The sequence below is a fragment of the Thermobia domestica genome, chromosome 13, assembly GCF_964235325.1.
Source record: "Thermobia domestica chromosome 13, izTheDome1.hap1.1, whole genome shotgun sequence".
Classification (NCBI taxonomy): Eukaryota; Metazoa; Arthropoda; class Insecta; order Zygentoma; family Lepismatidae; genus Thermobia; species Thermobia domestica.
Window position 1 is genome coordinate 210,527,906 of NC_137466.1, and position 25,317 is coordinate 210,553,222.

The following is a 25,317-nucleotide window of genomic DNA, read 5'->3' on the forward strand; positions in this document are numbered from 1 at the left end:
GCGACATGCTGACCAGACATTACAGTCCCTAAGTAAACCTATACCAGCTGCTGGTGAATTTAAACTACGGTTACATGTTTCCTCCACAGAAATCGAATAACTGAGCGAACTTCTTTACGAGACCAGTTTTTCCAAACGAGTCGTCATTTATGTTTACCTGCAACTAGCGCCATAGGTGGCGGGTTGCTGAAACTCTACACAGTTGCCAACTCCATGTAGTAAAATTATCACACACTCCTCATTCCTCTATAACAGACGAAACTCCAGACATTTCGGCCTCGTAACACTAGTTTTTGATTCTCCTTCGTATTCTGGTTATATTCTATTTGTTTTCTTTCATTAGTGTCGTGAAGGTTGGCTGTATAGCCTTTATAAGGTTCTAGTTGTATAGTTGCATGTGTTATTAGTAGAATTACATACTACAGATATAGTTTTTATTTGTGTTTTCTCATGTGCTATTAATTGTATGTTTATTTCTATTTTCTATTTTTCAGTTTTCTTTTGATTTGTTATGTGTCCTAATATTTATATAGTTTGAAATTATGTAAGCCTATTATAAGTGGGAACGTTCTTTTCCTGTAATAGGTGACCAATAAATAAATAAATAAATAAATAAATAGTGATTTTTTAAACCCAAAATCGCTCCTCTTTTTTCATGGTTAATTTTGCTAATGTAAAGTGATTTCGAGATTCATCTTTAAAAGTTTGCTGCATTAATAAGTTAACAAAATCCCTCACATTAGTTCCATTATAATTGAAACGCTCTGGATACCGTAATACATTAAAATAAATAACTACACGTAAAATTTAAAGTTCCTAAGCTTTCTCCTTTTACGTTACGTACATGTTGTAACATGATGCATAATCATTACGTTTACTTAATAATTAATACAGTAAAAATAACCCATCTTAACATCTATTACGTAACATTTATACAATTGTAAATTACACCGTACATAGAACTTCGAATTAACATTGGTGCCATACTAACACATCGACCTAAGTTTTTTTTTTTTTTTTTTTTTAGAACACTTGGTTATAAAAGAAAAATATTCTTCTTTGATACTCAAAATGAAAATAAGAAACACACCATACGCCTATGTGCAGTGCAATGTGACACTGTGAAGAGGTGATAAACTAAAGCGGACATGCGTGAGGAACCTTATGACCTCATGCAATCAACCAATGACTGGCTATATGTGTTCATTAAATTAGAAACTAATCGTTCGTGAGTCTAATGCTGATATTTTACAACATTTAAATTCTTTTTTGAAGAAATAAAAAAACGAAAATGAAGTTAAATCTTTACTAAAGCGTCCCATTCTTATGATCTTTAGGCTTAAGGAGATGGATAGAAAATACAACTGAACGAAAAAAACGGTGGAATGATAATGTGGGACAAAATGACAGAACTCCTTAAAAAAAACACTGATGCAGTGCTTTTCACCACAAATTTTCATAGCTTATCACCAAAATAGTTATCCCTCACACCAGAGCAGAGACCTCTACTGTTCCTGAGCATAGCCCTTTTTATGAAGAAATACGAGGTGTATTCAAAAAGTATTGAACCTTAATTTTTTCCCCGAGTAAACCAATGAAGCACCCGCAGAAAGCGTTAGTCGTTGGCAATCGGCCAATGAATGATGACGTGTAGTGAGCGGTCGTCGGTTTTTAGTTTGTTTTTTGTAAAATCACAGAAAAACTGGAGCAGCGATATTGGCATCAAATTTTGGCAAATGCTTGACTATACTCAAGAGAAAACCAATGAATCGGATCGGTACATTCAATTTTGAACGAGATTTGAGGAATGAAGAGAGTGTCCGCGAAATTTGATTCAGGCTTTTATCGGCAAACACAACATTCCTGTGTGTCGTCAGTCTCCCTACTCACCCGACATGGCTCCGTGTGACTTTTGGTTATTTCCTAAGCTGAAAATGCTACTAAAAGGGTCAAGAGAAGACATCATGCAGAATGCGACGTCACATTTGCTCAACCATTCCAAAAACTGCATTCCAGAAGTGTTTCCAACAATGGTTGCAGCGCTGGGAGAAGTGTATGCATCAGCAAGGAGACTACTTTGAAGGGAATTAATGTTTCGGATTTCCAAATTAACAAATGTATTTTTGCCAACCAAAGGCTCGATATTTTTTGAACACACCTCGTATTAAAACGGTCTTTTGAGCAGCAGCACCTCGAATTAAATGAATGATCCATGGAATGTGTTGGTAATATAGAAAACAAATGATTTTGTGTTGTATAAATATACAAAGTGCAAATGCAAATAGTGAACAGTATTTGTTTTACTTTTGGATGTTCTTGTTATGAGATGCATACGGTGTTCATAGAAGCTTGTTGCTTATGAAATCTTGTGCTTTGATTTTGGAGTTTAGCTAATCGAAAACTTTCTCAGTATATTTTTAAATATATATTAGTTTAACGTCTGTTTCCAGCACTGAGGATACAGAGTTATGGAACTACATTTTAAGTTGGAATCCGAACCAGTGTAACGCGTACAGTGGTCTCCTCCGGGAATCGAACGCTGAGCCTCGTGCACCGAAGATGTATATAAAACCAATGAGGAGGGCTCATTTGTATATTTTGTATGGTATATAATCTATTCTAAACGTGAAATCAAGTGCGAACAACACGAGATAATATAGGTCTTAATTCACTATTTCCTGTGACACACACAACTACAAACTATTTGAAATGTGAAAAAGAAGACACTCATGAATTAAATATTTTCTATACAAATTATGCAAATACGATTGTATTTCAATAAAATGTTTAATGTGCAATCTGTGAGCGCACAATGAATGCATAAATGATAAAACATGAAACTATAATTGTACTCTATATAACACTGAAAAAGAAGTAAATGAAACGGTTGCAAAACTTTATTGTATTGAGAATGTAAAAATATTAACATTAAATACAGTATATGCAAAGAATGTATTATTTCATTTAACCAGCCATCTATACGTACCCATTTTTTTCCTTCAAAATGCACCTTACATTCTTTAAGATCAATGTAAATAGGTTCTGTAGAAAAAGGGCGCTGATTTCTCTGCATTTTTTTGGGGGGGGGGGGCATTCTGATGCAGAAAGTATATATATGAGGATTTTAAGACAAATTGCATTCAAACTATGCCAAATATTATATATTCATAAATACAATAGGAAGCCCACATCAGCTTTGCGGGGCCCGGGCCCCCCAGGATCGACACCCTTGTCTGTAGATTGCATGTACTATCATAAAAAGAATTTTAAAAAATAAATGATTGATATAGTATTCCACAGTACAGAAAATTAACGTACAATAGATCAACTTTGTTTTTCGCAGTCCAAGCTAAAATCTGGGACAAACTTAGGTCTAATGGTGCGCTGGCTAAATGATTGTGACGCGACGCTGGAGTGTATAACAGGATGGTGCTAAGAAGTCCCAATACAGCGCAGGCAGAGGAGCAGATAAAAGACGTGGTAACACCGTGACTCTCTCATTTGTCAATTGTGGTGGACAAACACCGTGCTCGTGGGTTTTCTGGGGGTTCTCCAGTTTCCTCCCACTTTCTTCATTCCACCATTTCATTCATCTCTCATCGTCACCGTCTCCTTTAGCCTAACCGGCATAACCGTGGGACGTAAAACTCAATAATTTCATTTCATTTCATTTTTCATGTTTCTCATTTGTCAAAAAACTTTTAAAGGAAACACGGTGTGCCGTCTTCAAACGACAGCAATTTTTTTTCGTGCTTGAATTAACACTAATATAAGAGTTTTACTATTAACCCTTTTGGGATTTACGTTATATGTATGCACATATATATATATACACACCATACGTGTTCATTGTTTTAAAACGGTCGTATAATATTTGTTGCTGCAGGATATTTTTATTGTTCGGTCGTACATGCATTGCGAAACAGGTCACATGTGTTTTAAGAAGGAGCTCGTCAAGTTAGTGGGGTCATGACGTCATTTGTTTACGGTTCAAGAGTACAACGCAAAAAGCTTATTTTGTTTTCTCGTAAATGCTGTTTAAAAGGTTTTATGAGATCAAAGAATACATATATAGGGTGTTAATGAACTAGACCGACAAACTGAAACAGGCGATTCCTTATATCAAAATTAAGAAAAAAGTTCATATGGACCCGTGGTCCAAAGTGCATAGTTTCGGAGCTAGGAATGTCCATAACCGTGGGAAAATTAACTTTGGGGGCGAATATCTCCAAAACTATTAGCTATTGAGCTGAAGTGGCATGTTATTGTCTTAGAGTTCTAATCTGCTCTATCCAAAAGTGCATGATTCTGAATCGTTTAGTGGCGCCGCAATGGAGTCCCCATATGAAGTGGGAAGTCCTTGATATTCCGTTAGGACAGATGGGTCCGATTCATGACAGATAGAACAATGTACCACCAAGTAACAAAAATTCGTTGAAAGACCATCAATATTTTGAAAAAAAAATCAAGATGGCAAAGGATTTTTGGTTGTGTTGTGCGTGGTTGCATAACTATAGTTGGGGCTGAATGTAATGGATAAAAAGAAATTAAATAAAATCATTACATCTGCAGGTTTATGACTCACAGTCATGATCTGTGTGCTACAGGGGACAGATATTAATAATACGTAATGATTTTGGAAGAATTGATCCAATAAGGATTTGCTTGAAAGTGGGAGTATACCCCGCAAAAAATTAAAAAAAATAAAATAAAATAAAATAAAATAAAATAAAATAAAATAAATAAAAACAATAGATGCAATGCTCTTCACCACAAACTCACTTGGTTTTAGATCTAAAGTGGAACAACTTGCCATATAGATGTACATTATCACTGGGTTTCCATATATGTCTTTTCTCCCTCCCACGTAGCCCACAACAGATTGTTTACAACGTATCGGAACTGACGACACTTAAAAGCAACAATACAGGTTATGTAACAAAAACCGCGAAAAGTCGTGAGGATATCCTATGATAAGCTCATATGTATCAAAGAGGGAAGGAGGAGGTGAAGGGAGGGGGATTACTTTCAGTGTAGAATGTGGTATTGTTCCCAGACATGTCTGTATGCTCCTGATCCGTCAATGGCACTCTCACTATTGTTACTGCCTGGCAATACCATGTGTCATATTTCCTATTACTAATTACAACGTGACCCACATGACCAAGAAATTTCATCGCAATGAGCAGGCGCCTTTCCAGAAGTGTTCATTGGTTTCCTCGCGGTTCTCCGATTGTATAGCATATTTTCATTCCCTCAATTCTTTTCATATTTCTTTAATTATCCGAATCATTTAACCTAAGAGGTAACACTGTGGAACGTTAATTTGTTTCAAACAAATCTGAAAGAATAAGTTACTAACTCTTCTCGAGATATCTACCGTCTTAACACGAGTTTTCGCGGTTTTTGTTACATAACCGGTATTGTTGCTTTTATGTATCATCAGCTTCCATACGTTGTAAACAATCTGTTGTTCGCTACGTGGGAGGGAGAAAAGGCGTATATGGTAACCCAGTAATAGTGTGCATCTATATTGCAAGCGGATCAGTAGCGTACGCAGGAATTTATTTCGGGAGGGTTCCAAACGCAATATAAGGGTATTTTATTTCAAAATTTCTAGAATTGCCCCTAAAATTAGGCTAAATTTACACAAAAGTCGAAATTTCGGGTGGGGGGGTCCGGACTCCCAGGACCCACCCCTTGCGTACGTCCCTGGGTTCCATTTTGGGTCTAAGACGAAGTGAGTTTGTGGTGAAGAGCATTGTATCTATTGTTCTTATATTCGTTTTTTTTTTTTTTTTTTTGCGGGGATACTCCCATTTTCTCGCAAATCCTCATTGGATCAATTCTCCTAAAATCATTACGTATTATTAATATCTGTCCCCTGTAGCACACAGATCATGACTGTGAGTCATAAACCTGCACATGTAATGATTTTATTTAATTTCTTTTTTTTCCACTAGATTTAGCCCAACTACAGTTATGCAACCACGCACAACACAACAAAAAATCCTTTGCCATCTTGATTTTCTTCAAAATATTGATGGTCTTTCAACGAATTTTTGTTACTTGGTGGTACATTGTTCTATCTGTCATGAATCGGACCCATCTGTCCTAACGGAATATCAAGGACCCCCCACTTCGTATGGGGGACTCTCTTGCGCCGCCACTGAACGATTCCGAATCATGCACTTTTGGATAGAGCAGATTAGCACTCTAAGACAATAATTGCCGCATCAGCTCAACAGCTAATAGTTTTGGAGATATTTGCCCCCAAAGTTCATTTTCCCACTGTTTTGGACATTCCTAACTCTGAAACTATGCACTTTGGACCACGGGGTCATATGAACTTTTTTCTTTACTTTGTTGTGAGGAATCACCTGTTTCAGTTTGTCGCTCTAGTTCATTAACACCCTGTATGTGTCGTCGACATGACCATCAGACAGAATACACGTGTTTTGGCTTCTTTCCTCTTTCTCTCGCCTCCCCGCTCTCCGATTTCCTTATCATGGTTTACTTTCAGTTAAACGTAGAGACCTGCACGGGCCAAAATTTTCGGCCCGAGCCCAATCCAGCCCGAATGTACCTAGGACCGGCCCAACCCGGGCCCGAAAAGTTTTGGAGATTTTCAGCCAAGCCCGGCCCGGCCCGATAAGTTTTTTAAAATTCTTGGCCCAAGCCCGGCCCAGCAAATATTACAAAGCCTTAAAACCTCGATATTCATTTTGAAACACCCTGTATTTTAAAAAAATCGAACATGTCATTAGAGTTAGGACTAAAACATTGTCCTTACACAGGAAAGAATAGTGTTATCATTTGCATATAACAGAGCATTCAATTTTTGTTTGATGCATTTTGCGTTTTGCGTGTAGAACCTAAGCTCCAAAGAAAAGATAAAAAACAAGAATAAACTCATGTGTGATTCTGAAGGACAAGATAATCAATATAGCGAGACATTTTTTTTTTTTTTTGTAAATCATACTGTTTTGTTTGTCAAGTTACCTCTTGCAGTCATGAAGTTACTATTCTAATGACTGTCTCATGTAGTGTTATTACTCACGCACCAGCCTCATTAGTGTCAATTATTCAGTATATTGGATTGTTGCTATACAAACAATCATGACTTGCTTGTTTTACTTCTGAGCGTCAACAAGAAGACCATAATAAAACAATATCATTATCGGAATCAGTGGTGATTTCAGAATACTTCTGCCGTTGTAAAAGTATCATGAGGTTGAAGGTAGTACTGTGAAATCACACATCCACATTAAGCACGATCGGAGAATTTTTCGTAGCTCCTGGGCCACACTCTGAAATCATAACTGATCATAAGTATGCTGCTCTTATTGGCAGGCCAAAAAGGAAGCTTTCATACGAAAGAGTCTCTTCGTTCAAATCAAAAACTTGTCTCGCTCAATATTGGATTGTATGGTATTAAATATCACATGAGAGCCATTTTATATGTTCTCGAACTGGCCTACAGATGGCAGCACTACTTCCAAACCAAGTAGGTTATTATATTTTAAGCGATCTTGCACTATGATAATTTTGCACTACAAAAACTGACATGTTTGCAACTTGGAACAACTTGCACACAGTCACACCTAGTGACGTAACTAGAGGAGGCAAACGGAACTTGTGGCGTCGCTGGTCACACCTGTCAAACCGGGTTTCAAAGAGCTACAAAAGTGTATACATATGGGTATCAACTAAAGATGGCCAGAACCGGTTCCTGGCGGAACCGGTTTTCCGCTCTGAACTGATCCGGTTCTAGTAAACCCGGATCCGGCACCGGTTTTTCGGACCTAGGTCTGGAACCGGTTCTTATAATCCAGGTCTGGAACAGATTCTCAAGATCCGGTTCTGGAACCAGGTTTCCGGATCCAGGTCGGGAACCAGGTTTTTGGATCCAGGTCTGGAACCGGTTCCAAACCTTTGTGGCCATCCCTACGCTAAACCCGACCTGCTGGCAGGCTGTGAACAGTGTGCTAGATGAAATGATGGAAGCGGTAGGCAGGCGCCCAAGCGACGGCTGCTTGTGTTATTTGCCTAAACAAACTGTGTAACTGGCAAACTCATTGACTAAACCGGCAAACTGGCAAACTCATTTCGCTAAACACCCACTGGTGGATCAAACATTTTTTCTGGGGGGCACAAGCGGGTCTGGACGGGGAGGGCACAAGCGCATGGTCCCCTTTGCACTGTTTCGAAGGTGAACTTTGTGCCTCCTTTACAGGTCTTTGGGGGTTTTCGGATAAAGGTCTCGAACCGGTTCCTAAGATCCAGTTCTGGAACCGGGTTTTCGGATCTAATTTTGGAACAGGTTTCTAAAATCCGGTTCTGGAACCAGGTTTTTAGAAGCAGGTCTGGAACCGGTTCTGAAAACCGAATCTCCAACAATGAGGAACTGGTTACGCCGGAACCGAAACCTTGTGGCCATGCCTAATATCAACCCCTCAGCTATTATGTAGCATAGTATAGGCTTTGTAGTGCGCAAAATGAAGCCAACAAAATCCGCTTTTGGGCAGGATACGTTGTAGCACTTTCCTATGCAAAGGTTAGCATTTCCTTCACAGTAGAACAGTGTGCGGACAATAGCTTTATGGTAGGACAGGCTACTGTTAGTGTTACAACTAAACTTACGCAAAGCAGCATCCTTCACAACCCACATCACCAATGAAATCGCAATCTAATGGCAGAGGAGGATCTTGCACGGGACTGGAAGGCCTAGGTCCCTCACCTATTATTTATATATTCTTGAAAGTTTATAATAAACTCATGATATACTTATCAATCTTGGTTCTGGCTGGCCCCCCAGTTTTTACCTTCTAGATCCGCCCCCGTCTAAAGGTGGGGTCAATAAAATGTACAAAACCTGTGCTAAAGAATCTTTTTAGCTTCCTACGTAATGGTATCAATTAATGTCAGATAATTGCTTGGAAATATTAACTGCTCTCGAATGAATAAAGGATCCATGTAGGGATGCATTCGAGTCGAGTCGAGTCGAGATTTAAGCCTGTCTCGACTCGTCTCGAGAAAATGTTGTCTCGACTCGTGTCTCGACTCGAAAATATGTTTCTGTCTCGACTCGTGTCTCGACTCGACAGTCTCTGTCTCGACTCGACTCGAATTCGAGTCGAGACGTCTCGAAATTCGAGTCGAGACAAAATGTACGAGTTAAAATATACGCACACATCAGCCAGACCATCATGACTACTTACCTAATTGTCAGTATGTCGACTTTTGGCATGGATAAAAACGGCGACACGTCTTGGCATACACGCAATGATCCTTGATAGGTCGCTGGAGAGAGCTGGCACCACATGTGCTCACTCAGGTCACCTAATTCCCGTAAATTCCGGGAAGGGGGGCGATGTGTTCTGACGTCACGTTCAATCACATCCCACAAGGGACATCACTCAAATGTCCGGCTCCAATTTCAATGAAACTTTTTTTGCTGATAGAAGGCATGTATGCATCATTACTTGTGATGACAAATTTTTGCCATGGTGCATGTTTTCTATTTTTTTTAAATAACTTTTATGAGTTGTGATGTGGTTATTAGAGATTACTACGGAAGTCCCTTGCTACCCTTTGTAAACGGAGCGTTAATGAAGAAAAGTGAAGAAAAACCATGTGGATACATATAAGTCCTGGGGGGAAGTCGTATGGTAGATATGACCTTGATGGCAGCCATCTTGAAATCCGCCATTTTGAATTAAGGTCAAGTTTTCAAAATGGGAATAGGGTAATATGATACATAATTTCGGGCTAGAACTTAATTAGAAAAATAATGGTGAGGTTAGTTTTAAGATACACCCATTTGGGGGAAAGTTACAGGCATATTAATTGTTTTTACTTACTGTGTGCGTAAGTCCCTTCTTACTTTCGTCTCAAGACCTGTAAATCGATCGCAACGGCAGAACCCGGTTTCGCACTAGTGTTTAGAAATCTTTAAACTCACTTGAGGCAATATTTGTGGATTATTGTATTGTATTTTGCCTTTAATTAAATTTGAACCCACTTCATGATCTTGTGTAAAGTATCACTAAAAGAGAATTTCTGTTTTTATGGAGAACGTAAGTATAGCAATTATAAAAGGTGAGTAAGGCGCGTATGTATTTATAAGAAAGTTTATTTTACGAGTCTTTTGTGGTTCCGCCAACCTATTCTTTAGTTGTTTTTTTTCTTTTCAAAATACTCATATCTCATAAATAAAAGAGCTATTATAAAATCTCTTACCACTATTCTTTAATACTTATAAAATTTTATTTATTGTAAAAGCACTGGCGAGATATTTCTTATCGCCCACTAAAATTATGGTGGAGCTCCTTCGTGGCTAACGGTTAGCATACTTGCCTTTGGCGTGGGAAACCTGGGCTTGATTCCCGGTGGGAGTTCATGTGGTTCGGATTCCACGTTAATCAGTAGGTCCACGTCACACATAGCCTCGCTGCTGAACGGGACGTTAAACTCAGAATCAATTCAACTCAAAATTATGGTTTTGACTTTATTATGATGTCATTAGTTTAAACGCCCAACTGCCCAGTAATTATAAACATTGACTACATTATAAAATTGTAATTTGTGACGACTAAAATATCAGAAATTAAAGATTATTCTTTGGGTTTTGGAACATTTTGAAAAACGTGAAAAACTGGTACTGCACCGATACAACACACCTTTTGGATTTGTCATTGTGTAAAGTGATACAAACTAAAGAAGAATTACAACTTTATGAAATTGTATTAGGACTTATTATTTAGAAATAAACACCAAATAAGTGTAATAGTTCATATCCGTATCAAATACCAAGTTTATGATGAATCAACTACACAAAGTAGGATCCAAAAACGCTCATTGCAATTTGTTCCATCCTTCAGTCCAACCAGGAACTGAAACATAAAGAGTGACATTTTATTTTTAAAGATACTTTGTCCAGCTGAGTATTGTGAAGGTTTATGTCAGTAGAAGGAATTGCATTCCATTATACAAGCGCAATTTCACAACTTTATGTACACATTACTAAATATCGAACACCCTTGTCCATATGATTAGCGTACGCGTCTTTGGTGCGGGAGACCTAGGTTCGATTTCCGATGGGAACTCCTGTGGTTCTGAACCCACGTTAATTTGTAAGTTCACGTCTCATATAGCTTTGATGCTGAAAGGGACACTAATCTCTAATCTAATACTAAATACAAATATTTAAAGGAAAATGATGACGCACCAAGATGACGTGAATTTGGCTATCAAATCCATTTTGTGTTTGCAGTTATTTTCTAGTAGTATTTTTTCTAGGCATCCTTTCAAAAGACAGTGATGCAAATTTCGTAACTGCGAATTCCTGTTAGAAGCCATGAAATTATCCGATTAGATGCAAAATTTCCCGTCCACTAAAATAGATACCGTAAATTTACAATATCTAACAATAAATAATTTTGAAAGATATCGCTTTCGAGGGAAAAAATGAAGGGAAATCTTTGAGTTTTACGTCCCACGGTTATGCCGGTTAGGCTAAAGGAGAGGGGTGATGATGAGAAATTAGTGAAATGGTGGAATGAAGAAAGTGAGAGGAACGGAAGAACCCCGAGGAAACCCACGCACACGGTGTTTGTCCACCACAAAGTTCACTTGGTGCGAGCTGGGATCGAACCAGGGTCCACAAGCACCAGAGGTGAACAATCTACCACTGAGCCACCGCGGCCCCGCTTTAGAGGGGCCATGACGTATAGTTGAACTCATTCTCGTAGTATGAAAGGCATTATTTATAATTATGCATGATAGGATCACAAACAAAATTTAAAAATATTATGTGCACTTTCTTTTAACAAACATTATATTGTCTTTTATGGTGTGGGAGGGAATGTTATGTTCGAAAAAAAAGTCCTTAACACGATTCTTGTTGCTACACACTGCATGTTCCTAGCCACAGAAAAGATGCAGCGATAGGTAGGCTATTTTTCAATTGCTTTACATTAGCTTGATGTTTCAAGTCTTTTGTGTGTTTCTGAAGTTCACTTTTACCACAAAAGAGCTCAATATTAGCATGTCTTACATAGCTTTGGTTCGATTCTCAACACGGACTGCAACTACCCGTTAAATTGTGCATCCGAAAGGCACTCTTTGTTAAACCTCGCTTATCACCGCTCATCTTAATAATATATATAACTTCACCGCGAAGCAAATGTTGCATTTCTCTCTTTCATCCTAACACAAAACAAAACTAACCACAGCTGTGACACGAAGGAGCTATTTCGAAAAGAAACAAGCTGTGCTTCATAGAGATGTGTACCAAATGATAGAAGTATAAAGTATTGTTTTCTTTCCTGTTTATTGATATCAGTTGGTGTTCTTAATGAGTTTACTCATTAGTTTAGAAAGAGTATATATGGAATTTGGACATATGTTGTACGTATTCTCCTGAGAAATTGATGAGACCAGAAAAATTATAAGGACAGATGGAATAGGTTTAAGCGTATCTACGTGACTTTATCAAATATTTATTCTCCATAATGGTACCACGCGGAAAACATGGTATAGGCCTACTTTTATCTTTGCCTCCCTCTGTTAGCTGTTTTGTATCATATATATCGGATGGTTTTGATATTTCTTCTGATCATTAAAACAACAATGGTATCTGTGTGCGTGAAGAAATGCAAAAGCACAAGGTAACTTCCTATTTGTTTTGGAAACAACAAACCCATTTCACGTGTGCGAGAGAAATTGAGCACAGCGAGATCGGGTGTTTACTCACGGTCAGTTCGCAGCAGGAGTCCATGGTAAAAGATTTGGCTATCTCGAAAACACTCGCAAAACCTTACAAATACAAAAGACTGCTTTTCAAAGAAAGTTTAGACACAGATGTTTCAATTTTCTTTTAGCATCTTTCTTCAGCAAAAAAGTCGGTTCATTGTATTCGAAAAAGGGAAGGGAGAAAAGGGTGAATTTATATTTTATGTGGGGGTAACGTTGTAAGTAGTATAAACAATACATACCGCATCCTGACCCTCATCCCACCTCAAGTTGTAAAGTAGAAAGGGACAGAAGTATTCAACATGACTGCGCACTTGAGTTTCAGTTCACAATACTAAAACCAGTGAGCAAGTAAACAGTCTTTTGTAGGATCGTGTTTTACTTCTTGAATTTATTTTTGAACATTTCTGTGAATTCAACAACAGAACGCAGTAGAAATACGGACTAGTTTTTACTTCAACCATTACTTTCGCTCCAACCCAGGGATGCCACATTTATGATTTCGTACTAGATTTAGTGATTTTACTATTGAACTAGTGATCTAGTACGTACTTTGGGTAAATAGGCACATTCTAGTGATTTTTTTGCATTTTTTTCTGATGCAGACAAATGAGAAGGAAATGGTTCTTAAAATAAAAGGAAGAAGTGTATTGCAGTTCAAAACAAATGTAGCAACCTTAAATTATTTTTTCTTTTCCCTCTGACTGAATGAAACCCCTGCTGTGTAACGACCTTAGGTAAACAACGGCTATCTTTGGTCCGCTACCTCCTTTTGTTAGCCGACATGAGATGGGTTACTTTTTTTTTCTGGAAGAAAGTGAAGAAATAATTATCCAGTACATTTACGTTTTGTCAGGCACACAGGCGCAGTCTGTACTTGTTTCCTAACGAATTTTAGCAACATAACATAAATGAAACATATGTACCAGAAAATAGAGGCAGTACAAACGGAAATTTTCATCTGTGACACATTTGATGAGAAATATAGTTAGATGTCACGTGCAAGCACTCTAAACATGTCCTATCCTGTAATTCTATTCGTATGTTTATGTAGGTGAGACTGAGAAATCAAGAAACAATAATAACTGGTTTTCTTCCAGGGGAAAAATCTAAATGTGAAGGGGTGTTACACTGGGACTTTAATTGCGTCCTTTGTACAAGATTAACAAGTAATAGCAATTTTTTTAATTTATTTTAGTTCTTGGGGAGAGGAAGATGGAAGCGAACCCTCGTAAGGACCTCTGCAAGGAAACATGAATACTATCCGCCACTGTTTGTTACATTACACAAAATAGTTTTATATATATATTGAGTTTTAGTCAGGGTTTTCATTCTGCAGGAGAGGGGGGATAGTAATACCTGACGAACATTTTCTATTCTCAGAGTGTTGCAATGATAGCATTTCCTCCATTATAACTTGGCCAAGCTAGTTGCATTATATGTAAGGATTAAGTTAGCCTAAAAAGCTTAAATTTCTATGTCTGTTTTACTCTGTACCCATGTTTCTCATTTTCGGTCTACGGGACTCTGTCTCCGGAAATTTTCGATGGCTTCTAAGTCGGAAAATAAGTGTATCAAAGGCATATATATTATATCTATGGTTATATGAGGTATGGATCTACAGTTTAAAGTGGGATACCGGTAACAACTTCATGAGCTTCCACCGTAAATCAAACCAGAGTCTCCCGCGATCAAGGCGTATGTGTTAACCATACAGCCACAAGGAAATTCACATAAGCACACACACATATATATTGTTGAGTTGATTTTGACTTTACCGTCTCTTTCAGCAGCGAGGATATATGAAATGTAGACCTACTGATTAACGTGGAATCCGAACTACATGAGCTCGCGCCGGGAATTGAACCCGTCTTCCACGGCAAAGACGCATACACTAGCCGCGGAGTTCACACACACACACACAGAATCAGAGTCCTCACACGCCAAGGGTGAGAGCTGTGCCACTGAGTCACAGCGGCAACGGGGCTAGGTCGTGTCCACTTTACGTTCATAGTTTCTTACTGTTAGTACATAAATGTTACGATTATGAAATAGATTTTCCTTAATGAGCTGCATAAAAACAAAAGCTTTCGAAATGCATTAAACAATTAGCTCGATTTGAGTGTGATCTTAAAGTTATATCAGAGTGTAAATACGGATACGCACCAAAGCTCGAAAACTTAATACACTATTTCTCCTATATAGTCAGCATGTATCAAGCAATCGTTCAGCTTTCATTTGAGAGGATGGAAATCGAAGGCCCCTGAACAACTATGTTACTAATATGCGGAATGTATTTATCTTACAGTGAACTGCTTTGATGCCAAGTGGCCTAACTCCAAAATTGAAATTTTCCAGGAGTGAAAGTTGAAGTTCAATATCTCATGAACAATCCATATTTCTTTTATGTTGGGAACCATTACAAAAATCCTTTAAAAAAATACCTATTCATAGAAGTGAATGATACTTATCTGTACTAGTTCTTGGCATTCAAGCAGTCCATTTATTGTAATACTAGCTTAATATACCCATTCTTCGCATGGGGGCTGTATTTGGAAGTCAACACCTGTGGAAGTATCACCATTCAGTTCAGTGACCGCGAAAACTATGGATTTGATACTGGTATCAATCAATATGGGCTATTTATACATGTCTCGCTATTCCTCACCCGCTGACACCCGGCCCACATACAGTAGTAGCTGAATTTGCAAATCATCGCTGATGGAAGTGTCACCATTGATCTCAGCGACCGTGAAAACTATGGATTTGACACTAATATCGATCAATTTGGATTACTTTTACTACATGTCTCGCTAAACGCCCCCCTGAGACCCCCTGGTTCCAATTTTGACAAAAACGCTTCGCCTTAGACTGGGACCTGGACCAAGGTATCCATGACCAAAATTTGGTAACTCTCGGTCAACTTGTCTGGTCCCCAGGTCGGTCCCAGTAAACGTCCCCCCCGAGACCCCCCTGGTTCGAAATTAAAAAAAAACGCTTCGTCTTGATCTGGGGCCTGGACTAAGATACCCGTGACCAAATTTTGGGAACTGTCCGTCCACTCGTCTGGTCCCCAGGTCGCACAGACAGACAGACAAACACACAAACAAACTCTTTATTTTATTTATATTAGATAAGATATACTATGTAAAATAGTCTCGTATCATAATATGTGATGTACAACAAATGTTACATTATATATTATCCGTAGCTCGTGATATGCTGCAACACATTAAAGCCTCAGAATAGTTGGGCAAGCGAATAATCCAGAAGTTACGTAACCCTATTGCGTTCATGGGAACGAAAACACAATAATTATAACTATGCTAAATTACTATAGACTACCAACAGCTCATTCAGAGAATTTATGAAGTTCACTTCATCGCAATAGTTTTATACAAACTAGATTTAGACTACGGATAATAGTTTTATACAAACTAGATAATCAATTATTATTATTATTATCATTATATTTGCAGTACAACCAAATACAACGACATTAACTATTAGTTCTAATTAACTGAATTGAGCTGAAAATTAAATCTTGATCTTTAAAGATTAACTATTAATTTTATGCGTTCTGTACCTTTCTGAAGGAATAAAAGCTGGAATTGGTTTCAAGGCTGTTTCTGAGTGAATACTTTCTTCAAAATAATATTAAAAATTATAGAAAGATTTTCGAGACATTCGAGTCGAGTCGAGATTTTTAAGAGCCGTCTCGACTCGACTCGTGTCTCGACTCGAAAATTCGAGTCGAGAAATACGTTTGTCTCGACTCGTCTCGAATTTTACAAAGTGTGTCTCGACTCGAATCTCGACTCGAATTCGAGTCGAGTCGAGTCGAGATTCGAGACATGTCTCGACTCGAGCGCATCCCTAGATCCATGGATATATGAAAGCAGAATTAGGTGCCAAGAGTATTTCGTATTGTTCTACAAAGGTCACAATGATCTTGTTTATTTCCTGGTTTATCGTTGCTCTATCTCTTTAAGTTGGATTATGCCGTCCATTGAGGAAGAGTACACGTGAGAAGAGGCTAAAAGATGTAACTGAGGAAAGCGATTGATTTTCTTTAAAACAACATGGAAATGATTGGATAGAGGCTCCTCTACAAGTTATATCAACAAGTAACAGTGTCGTGTGTACACCACGTAAAGAAGTTTGGTTTATATGGATTTATATTTTAAAAATTAATATTGAAACCAGAAATGGTAGTAGATTTGTATCACCTTTAGTTTTAGTAGAGAGGTTAGAGTGAAGATGGAATATTTCCTTGGGACGCTTAATTGATTGCAGAAAACCGCTTGTCGCTATATATTACCGTTTTCGCTCTATAGCAATTAAAGTTAAAACCGAAAATGTTTCATTTCTACCGCTTCCGGTTTGAATAGTGGCTGAAGTGAGAAAATGGTACATAGTCTTGAGCGTTAAGGATGGAATTAAATATCGACTGAAAACAGGGAATTATTCAGTTCAAAACCTTTTGTCGTCGCGAATTCTGTCGAGGAGTTTTGAAGCTTAAAATATATAAAACGATAATCATGCCAGTTCTGGTATATATATGGTCACTTACTCCGATGGAAGAACGTAAACTGAAATTATTTGAGAATAAAATCATGAGACGAATATTTGGACCCAAGAGGAACGGGAATGGGGAATGGCGGAAACTTCATAATAAGAAATTACATAATTATACCGTTTATCGAATATTGTTCGAGTCATTGAATCTAGGAGACTCAGGTGGGCAGATCATGTAGTCAGAATTTAAGAAAGTGAGGATGATTTCAAAGTTTTAACTGGAAATCCAATCGGAAAACGGCCATTGGGAAGACCTAGGCGTGGGTGGGAGGACAATATTAAGATGAATCTCACAGAAATAGGAATAAAAAATTGAAACTGGATCCAGTTGGTTAAGGATAAGAGGTCAATGGAAAGTTTTTGTGAACTCTGCGTTGAACCTTCGGGTCCCATAGACCATAGAGTTAGGAGGTTAATAAGTTGTCATGTATTCTTAAGTTGAAATGTAAGGACGTTTAGTGAAATGCAGGAAACTACTTTTCGCTATCAATTACAGTTTGCTGTATGCCCACATAGCACACTACGTCCCTGGGATGTCCTATTTTGATCCCAATCATCCCATTCGGTTCCCGGGATTATCGGGACAATGAGAAGACATCCCATGGACGTTTCTGCATGGGACGTCCTGAAGGATTCCCATGTAGGATATCCACGGGACGTCCCAGGTGGGACAGGAGGTCCGAGGGAAAACAAATAGACGTCCCTTCGTGGTCCCGTTTAATATCCCATATCCCTGGATATTAGCGGACATCTGGATCTCCCGCGGATATCCTGTGGATGCCCCGGGAGCACATTCGGATATCCCGGGATGTCCCGTCGTTCGTTGCGGGCTCAGTCTCGGACATCCCGTGGACGTACTTGTACTATGTGGGTGGTGATCAATATTAAAACCGTAAATTGTTGATTTCCACCAATTATGGTTTGAATATCACCTTTAATAATGAACAGTATTCCTGACTTTTCGCACCTTCTACATCTTAGCAAAAATTGATAGTTTATATAAAGTAGGTCTACACTATTAAAAATAGAACACCTTTTAAATACTTTTAGAACATATTTCGAGGAGAAAATTGAACAGCGTTTAGAAAATGTGTTTAGCATGTCCACATAGCGTTAGTTATTTAAAACAGTGTCTTGTGTGACATATTTAAAACAATTCTTCTTGACAAAACACTTCGATAACAAGGTTGTGACACATTTTGCAAACACATCTGGGATTTACTTGGAAAATAAAGCATCTAAAAGGGGTCAATATGTGTAATCCGGGGATAGTATCGACAATGTGTAAAATGTTCTAACTGAATCTAAAAGTTGTTCCTAAACGTATACTGTTTGGATACACAAACAATTTGGACACATTTTGAACACTTTTAGGGCACTTTCTCTTAAACCCTTAAGGCACTCTTAGGACGTATTTTAGAAATTTTTGTTCATTAATAGAACACTTTGGAACACTTTTTAATACATTAAACCAAAACACTGCAAAAGATAAAGAAACTATTTTATACACAGTAGGACACTTTACACATTAACGACATTCTTTGAATACCTCCAGATTTACACATATTCCCCCTTTTAGACACTATGTTGTTCAAGTATGTTCCAAATGTATGTATAAAACGTGCAAAATGTATGTCATTACTTTGTTTTCGAACTGTTTGTCAAGAAATATTTTAAATATGCCATACTGTATACTGTTTTTAGAGAATGAACGCTTTTGGACACGCGAAGCACACATTACAGATACTGTATGATCAATTTTGCCCTCAACGTCTGTACTAAAAATGTTTCAATAGTGTTTTACTTTTTAGAGTGTAGTATCTAGTGTGACATATTTAAAACACTTTCTCGACAAACACTTCGGAAATCAAAGTTGTGACACATTTTGCAAACACATCTGGGACATACTTGGACAACAGTATTTAAAAGGGATGAATATGGGTAATCCGGAGGTGTTCAAAAAGTGTCGATAATGTGTAAAGTGTCCTAACTGCATCTAAAAGTCGCTTCTAAATGTATACCATTTGGATACATTTTGAACAATTTTAGGCACTTTCTGTTCAATACTGTTAGGACACATTGTAGACTTTTTATTCACTGATAGAACTACAACGATATTGTATATTTATTTTGTGAATTTCTTCTATTTTTATATCTTGGTTTTGGGCAACGGTGCATAAAAGTATACAATCTCTCGTGTAGAAGAAGAAGATAAAAAGAATATATATTGTTGATGATTCTAAATGGAAAGAAATAAGATTTAATCTCAATAGCTAAAGATATATATTGATTTTGTGTATAATAGGTACTCTTCGTTACATAACAGCAGATAATTACTTATTTTAAATGTTGCTATGACAACTACCGAAAAAAAGGAAAAGTATTATTAATGAAGTTAAGTGAAAAGGAATAAAAGCTAATACTGTTACAAGGTGACTTGTCTTATTTTATGTATTTTGACCGTGTTGATATATCTAAAAATTACACGAACTGTGGGCTGGAATGTAACATAAATCTAACGTTACAGAACACTTCAGGGCGCTTTTTGACGTTTAAACACTGTTCAAAAGAAGTAGTTTTTATAAAACGACTAACATGTTTTCCATCACTCTTTTATTTTTTGCAGTGTAATTCTTGAAATTTTTTACCCTCAAACGCACGGACAAACACGATGAATGTATAAAGGGATATTGATTGTTAAAATAAAGCTACTCAAAAATTCACTAAAAAGTATTAATTGACGGATGAAATGCTTTTGAAATATGTACATGCTTTGACGTTCTATAACTCATAAAAGATGGAATGTAATTGAAGTTTCCTTTTATTTGAGAACGAACATTTCAACCAGCACCGAATGTTCTCTCTAGTCGGTGTGAGGAGTGTTGCTTTTCAACTGAGGAAATATTATTCTTAAACAAACATCTGTGTTGATATGAAGGTTCCTCTATATTGCAGTATTCGTAATACAAACACAACAGTTTCCTATTTTGATTGCACTTTGTACCTCCAGCAAAAAATGTAACTAGTCTTGTATTCTGGTTTTACTTATGTAACATTTAAATCGATTTTATATATACAGTCAGTGACAAAAGTTATTTCCTTTTAGTGAAATTAATTTCGTAAATAACTTCAGAATGGAAGGAAAATTTGAGCACAGTTTTCAGTAAATTAAAGAGAATGTCATTTTCTGTACGTTTCAGCCATACTAACATTATTTCCAAAATAAATTTTAGCAAACGGAAAGATTTTTTTGTGGCTGACTGTACAATAAAATAGAATGTTTACTGGAATCATTTTTTTATTCTTGCCTACCACTTTTATAGATTAAAAAATTGCTTGGTCTACAACCTTCAACCCCTTAAATCCATAATTCTACCGAATTTCAAGTTTCTTTTCGTATTTCAAGTATCTAAAAGATAACATTTTATATCCTAAGAAAACGTTTATTTAAATTTATGGGAATTTGCTCATTTCCCTTTTAGACCCCTTAAAAACTAAAAATATCCACTTTTGGCAAGTTTCCTGTGGGTTAGTCCCAGAAGACTACAATTATGCCAAATTTCATCATTCTAATTCTGCCGGAAGTGTCTAAACATTTTAGGGTGTAGAAGATGTCCCAAATAAATAACATGGGAAATAATTTTCAGTTCCTCATAAAACCACTCTAAAGTTGGAAATTTTTATATTTTGGTGGTTTACTTGGGTAACGCTAACGAAAACGTACAAATATTTCGAATTTCAAGTTTTTATTCCAATTCCAACTACCTAAAAGATGAGATTAGAGATCCACAAAAGGGCTAATTTAAATAAACATGGAAAATTTCATCATGCCCCCTTTAGACCCCTAAAAATTAAAAATAAACACGTCTGGAAATTTTCCTGTGGGTTAGTCCCAAAAAGATACAATCATGCCAAATTTCAACTTTCTACGTCAACCGGAACTACCCGTTATTTTAAGTCAAGAATTACGATTAGCAAATTGATTTTTTTCGATTTGAATACAAACACAGTTTCCTGTATCTTTTCTTCTTCTTCTGGTTTTAGTTTCCCACGTAAGCCTACGGGAACATAGTTTCACTCCAACACTGCAAAAATACAGAAACTGCTTTTACACAGTGAGACACTGTACACATTACCGACACTCTATGAACACTTACAGATGACACATTTTCACCCCTTGTAGATACTGTGTTGTTCAAGTGTCCTAGATCTTTGTACAAAATGTGCAAATTATATGTCATCACTTTCTTTTCGTACTGTTTGCCGAGAAGAAGTGTTTCAAATATGTCATACCATATACTGTTTTCGGAGAACGAACGCTTTTGGACAGGCGAAGCAAAATTTATAAATATACATTTGGTATATTTCCCCCTCAACATCTGTACTACAAGTGTTTGAATAGTGTTTTATTTCTTAGAGTGCAGTATCTAGTGTGACACAATTAAAACACTTATTCTCGGCAAATGCTTTGAAAAAAAAAAGTTGTGACACATCTTGCAAACAGAAGGATCTAATCTTGGTCCGTTGTTATTTTTAATTATGATTAATGATTTGTCAGACGTTGTCAAGGATTCTGAGTGTCTTCTTTTTGCCGATGATTTAAAATTGTATAGAACAATTAACAATGAAAATGACCAAATAATATTACAGTCAGACATTAATAACATATTTGCCTGGTGTGCTAGAAATGCATTTACTGTAAATATAAACAAATGTAAAGTTATGTCTTACACAAGGAAGAAAAATTCTACAGTAAATTACTCAATTGATAATTGTCAACTCGAGGAAGTTAATTCAATTAAAGATCTTGGAATTTATTTTGATACAAAATTATCGTTTACAACTCACTATAAGGAGTTAGTAAGTAATGCAAACAAGTTGCTAGGATTTATAATTAGAAATACTAAGTATTTTAAGAAACCAGAAATTCCTATAAATTTTCTCTAACAGGAAACTCTGGAAAGTTTTTGACTGTCCCTCGCATTAGTGGGTAAGAGCGATTCGGAAACCCTGAGATCTGATTGTATTTGGCCACAACATGTAGCTTTAAAAAATTTTAAAATACAATAACTATTTAAGCATTACAGTGTAATGCAAAGTAACTGAAGCAATCTCTATCGTTTGACAAAATAAAGAAAAATATATTATTATCTGTGTATATATGTTTCATGACAACTTTCATGTGAATTGGTTAATTTTAATTAAATATATTCTGTTTTGTTTAAGACTTAGCGACCATCACTATGAGATTGGGCTCATATCGTTTATGGTTACGGATAAAATAAGTTCAACATCAGCTTCGAATTTTATTTATTTAATTTATTTATACATATTTCTGACGTCCCGTATGACATCTTCGGCCTTAAGCCCGTCTCGCATGAGGGATGACGTACCTCGGCAAGTATATTATCTAGAGAATGGGGAAGGAAGGAAGCAGGCAGGGACCTGTATATCAGGTACCACCGTGGAAGTTGCCTACTGTGAATGAGGAGAAACCTCATTTAAAATCGATGACCTGAAAAAGGTGTTACACCTTTTCGATTGAGTGTCCTCACCGGAAACATCAGCTTGGAAGTATGTGGATACAAATATATCACCCAAGTTTATTTATTATGGTTGTATTTCATAGAACATTTGATTTCTTGCTAGTTTGCTATACGTAACGTACTAATAGCGAAACTATTTGTGTTGTAGGTCTTACGTGCTAAAATATTTCTCAATATCTTTTAAAAGAATACTTTTGGCCCTTTTTACCGTGCACTGTACCGATTGTTAACTATTGATATCGTGAACAATGTGAGTGAGTGAAGAATGGTATTTTATGTTCAACAGACATTCAAATTGGATCATATTTAGAAATTAGGTTTCTGGGCTTTCAACATCTATGGACATGTTAGCTTGTTACGTGTGAGGGATATCCCTCAGCGATAACCCTATCCGAGGAAATGGAAGGAAGAAAGCGGCCTGTGATCTGTATGCTAGGTACCATCTTCGCATTTACCTCTTGTAAGGAAAACCCAGGAAAAACCTCACTCATAATGGCTGGTCTGAAAACAGTTTTCCACTTTTTGACCGAGTGTCCCAACCAGGAATTGAACCTGGATCCGCTCGGACCAAAGATGAAAACGTTAGCTACTACGCTACACGGGGCCACTCCATTCAAGTTGGAAATGAAATGAAATGAAATCTTTGAATTTTACGTCTCACGATTATGCCGGTTAGACTAAAGGAGACGGTGATGATGAGTAATGAATGAAATGGTGGAATGAAGAAAGTGGGAGGAAATGGGAGAACCCCGAGAAAACCCACGCACGCGGTGTTTGTCCACCACAAAGTTCACTTGGTGGAGGCAGGGATAGAACCCGGCACCCCAAGCAACAGAGGTGAACTACCACTGAGCCACTGCGGCCCTCACCATTCAAGTTGGAGTTGAATATACTCCTTTATCCTTGATCAACAGGGATACATTTGACAAGTGTCGTAAAAACGCAGGATAGGCTATATATGCAAAAGTCAAAAACGTTTGCGAAAGTTAATACACACAGACATATACAAAAAATCTTGTATTTAAAAAAGTTCATTTTCATCAATCTCACATTAACAGGAACGTCATATATAATTTTAATAGGGTCTATATATATATTATACTTATCAGTTAAAAGATTAAATAAATTTTCCGGTAAGATAGACTTTGAGTAACGTACAAATTTAGAATGAACTAACTTAGGAGGACTAATCACTGCGAAATTAAATTACTGCTAATTACTGCTAATTATGTAATATCTTCAAATAGATAAAAGGTAATCGAAATGTGGAACAAGAGCGAGCAAGACAATACCATGCATGAGGTACCGTTATCACGAGTCAGATAATAGCTTACCGTTGCAGCCATTTAACAACGCGGAAATAAATGCTAATTTTCTAAATGGCTGGAAATGGAAAGCAGATAAGTGATTCGTGATAACAGTATCTCATGTAAAATAATATTGTCTAGCGAGCTCTTGTTTCATTTTTCGATTATCTTTAATCTATTTGAAAATATCACATAATTACTGTAAAATTAACGGTATTTTACTTTCGCCGTGATGAGCCTCATATGAATAAAACATTGTGTTAATAACATTATTTGCTTTCGGAGGAAATACGAGTACAATAGAGTAATGACCACTCAATAAACCGTGAAGTTCTTACACACATCAAATGTTTTCCTGCATTTGTAATAAGTTAACGTAATTTTTTTTTCTTTGAAAGTTTTTCAAGTTAAAGAGAACAACGGTAAAAGTTTTCTTTTTTAGATTTTAATGACTTTGTGTTCGCATCTAGTGATAAACTTACCTGTGTCAACTGAAGAAAGGCTAATTGGATGAGACAAAACGCTGACGTCAGACAAGGAAATCCTACGTCCCACATCAGAGAGCCAATAGCTTTGGGCATCGACTGTAAACAAAAGAAAAAAAGAAAAAAAAGATGCTTTCAGAAAGTGCAAAGAACACAAACAAAAAAGACAAACCACAAACTTTGTACACAGAAACTGTCACGAGAGTTTGTAACTCTTATATATATATATATATATATATATATATATATATATACAGGGGTATCCAATATACAATGCAGCCCGGAGTTTGGAATAGTAGAACTTTTGAACCTGAAGCGATACACAAATGATGGTTATACCAAAATGAAGCCTTGTTCATGCATATATTTTTAAACTAGGAAGCAACGATTGAAGTACTCTAGGAACCACACAGTCTTGCCAGATGTAACCAAAGGTATAAATCAATTTTTTTTAGCAAAACATGTAAATTGACTCATAACTTATACGTATGGATGTTCTGTCGTTAATTTTCAGTTTGTTTAGTTGGACTAGCTTGGAAACTATAGAGCAGAATAAAGAATTTTTCATTTCTACCGATAACTAATCGGATGAGGCCTCTGTAAGGGGGAACTAGGAAAATCGTAGTTTTCATGAATTAACACTCT

General features: G+C 36.9%; 1 protein-coding gene across 2 annotated transcripts in view; it reads right to left on the reverse strand.

Annotated features, from left to right (window-relative positions):
- The window catches only part of LOC145668982 (uncharacterized), a 351,060-nt gene that overhangs the window by 88,576 nt on the left and 237,167 nt on the right, over positions 1–25,317 (reverse strand). For both annotated transcript variants that reach the window (XM_081737290.1, XM_081737289.1), the window contains exon 4: positions 24,670–24,771. In XM_081737290.1, coding sequence (XP_081593416.1) covers positions 24,670–24,771 — 102 coding nt within the window. The remainder of the gene's footprint in view (positions 1–24,669; positions 24,772–25,317) is intronic.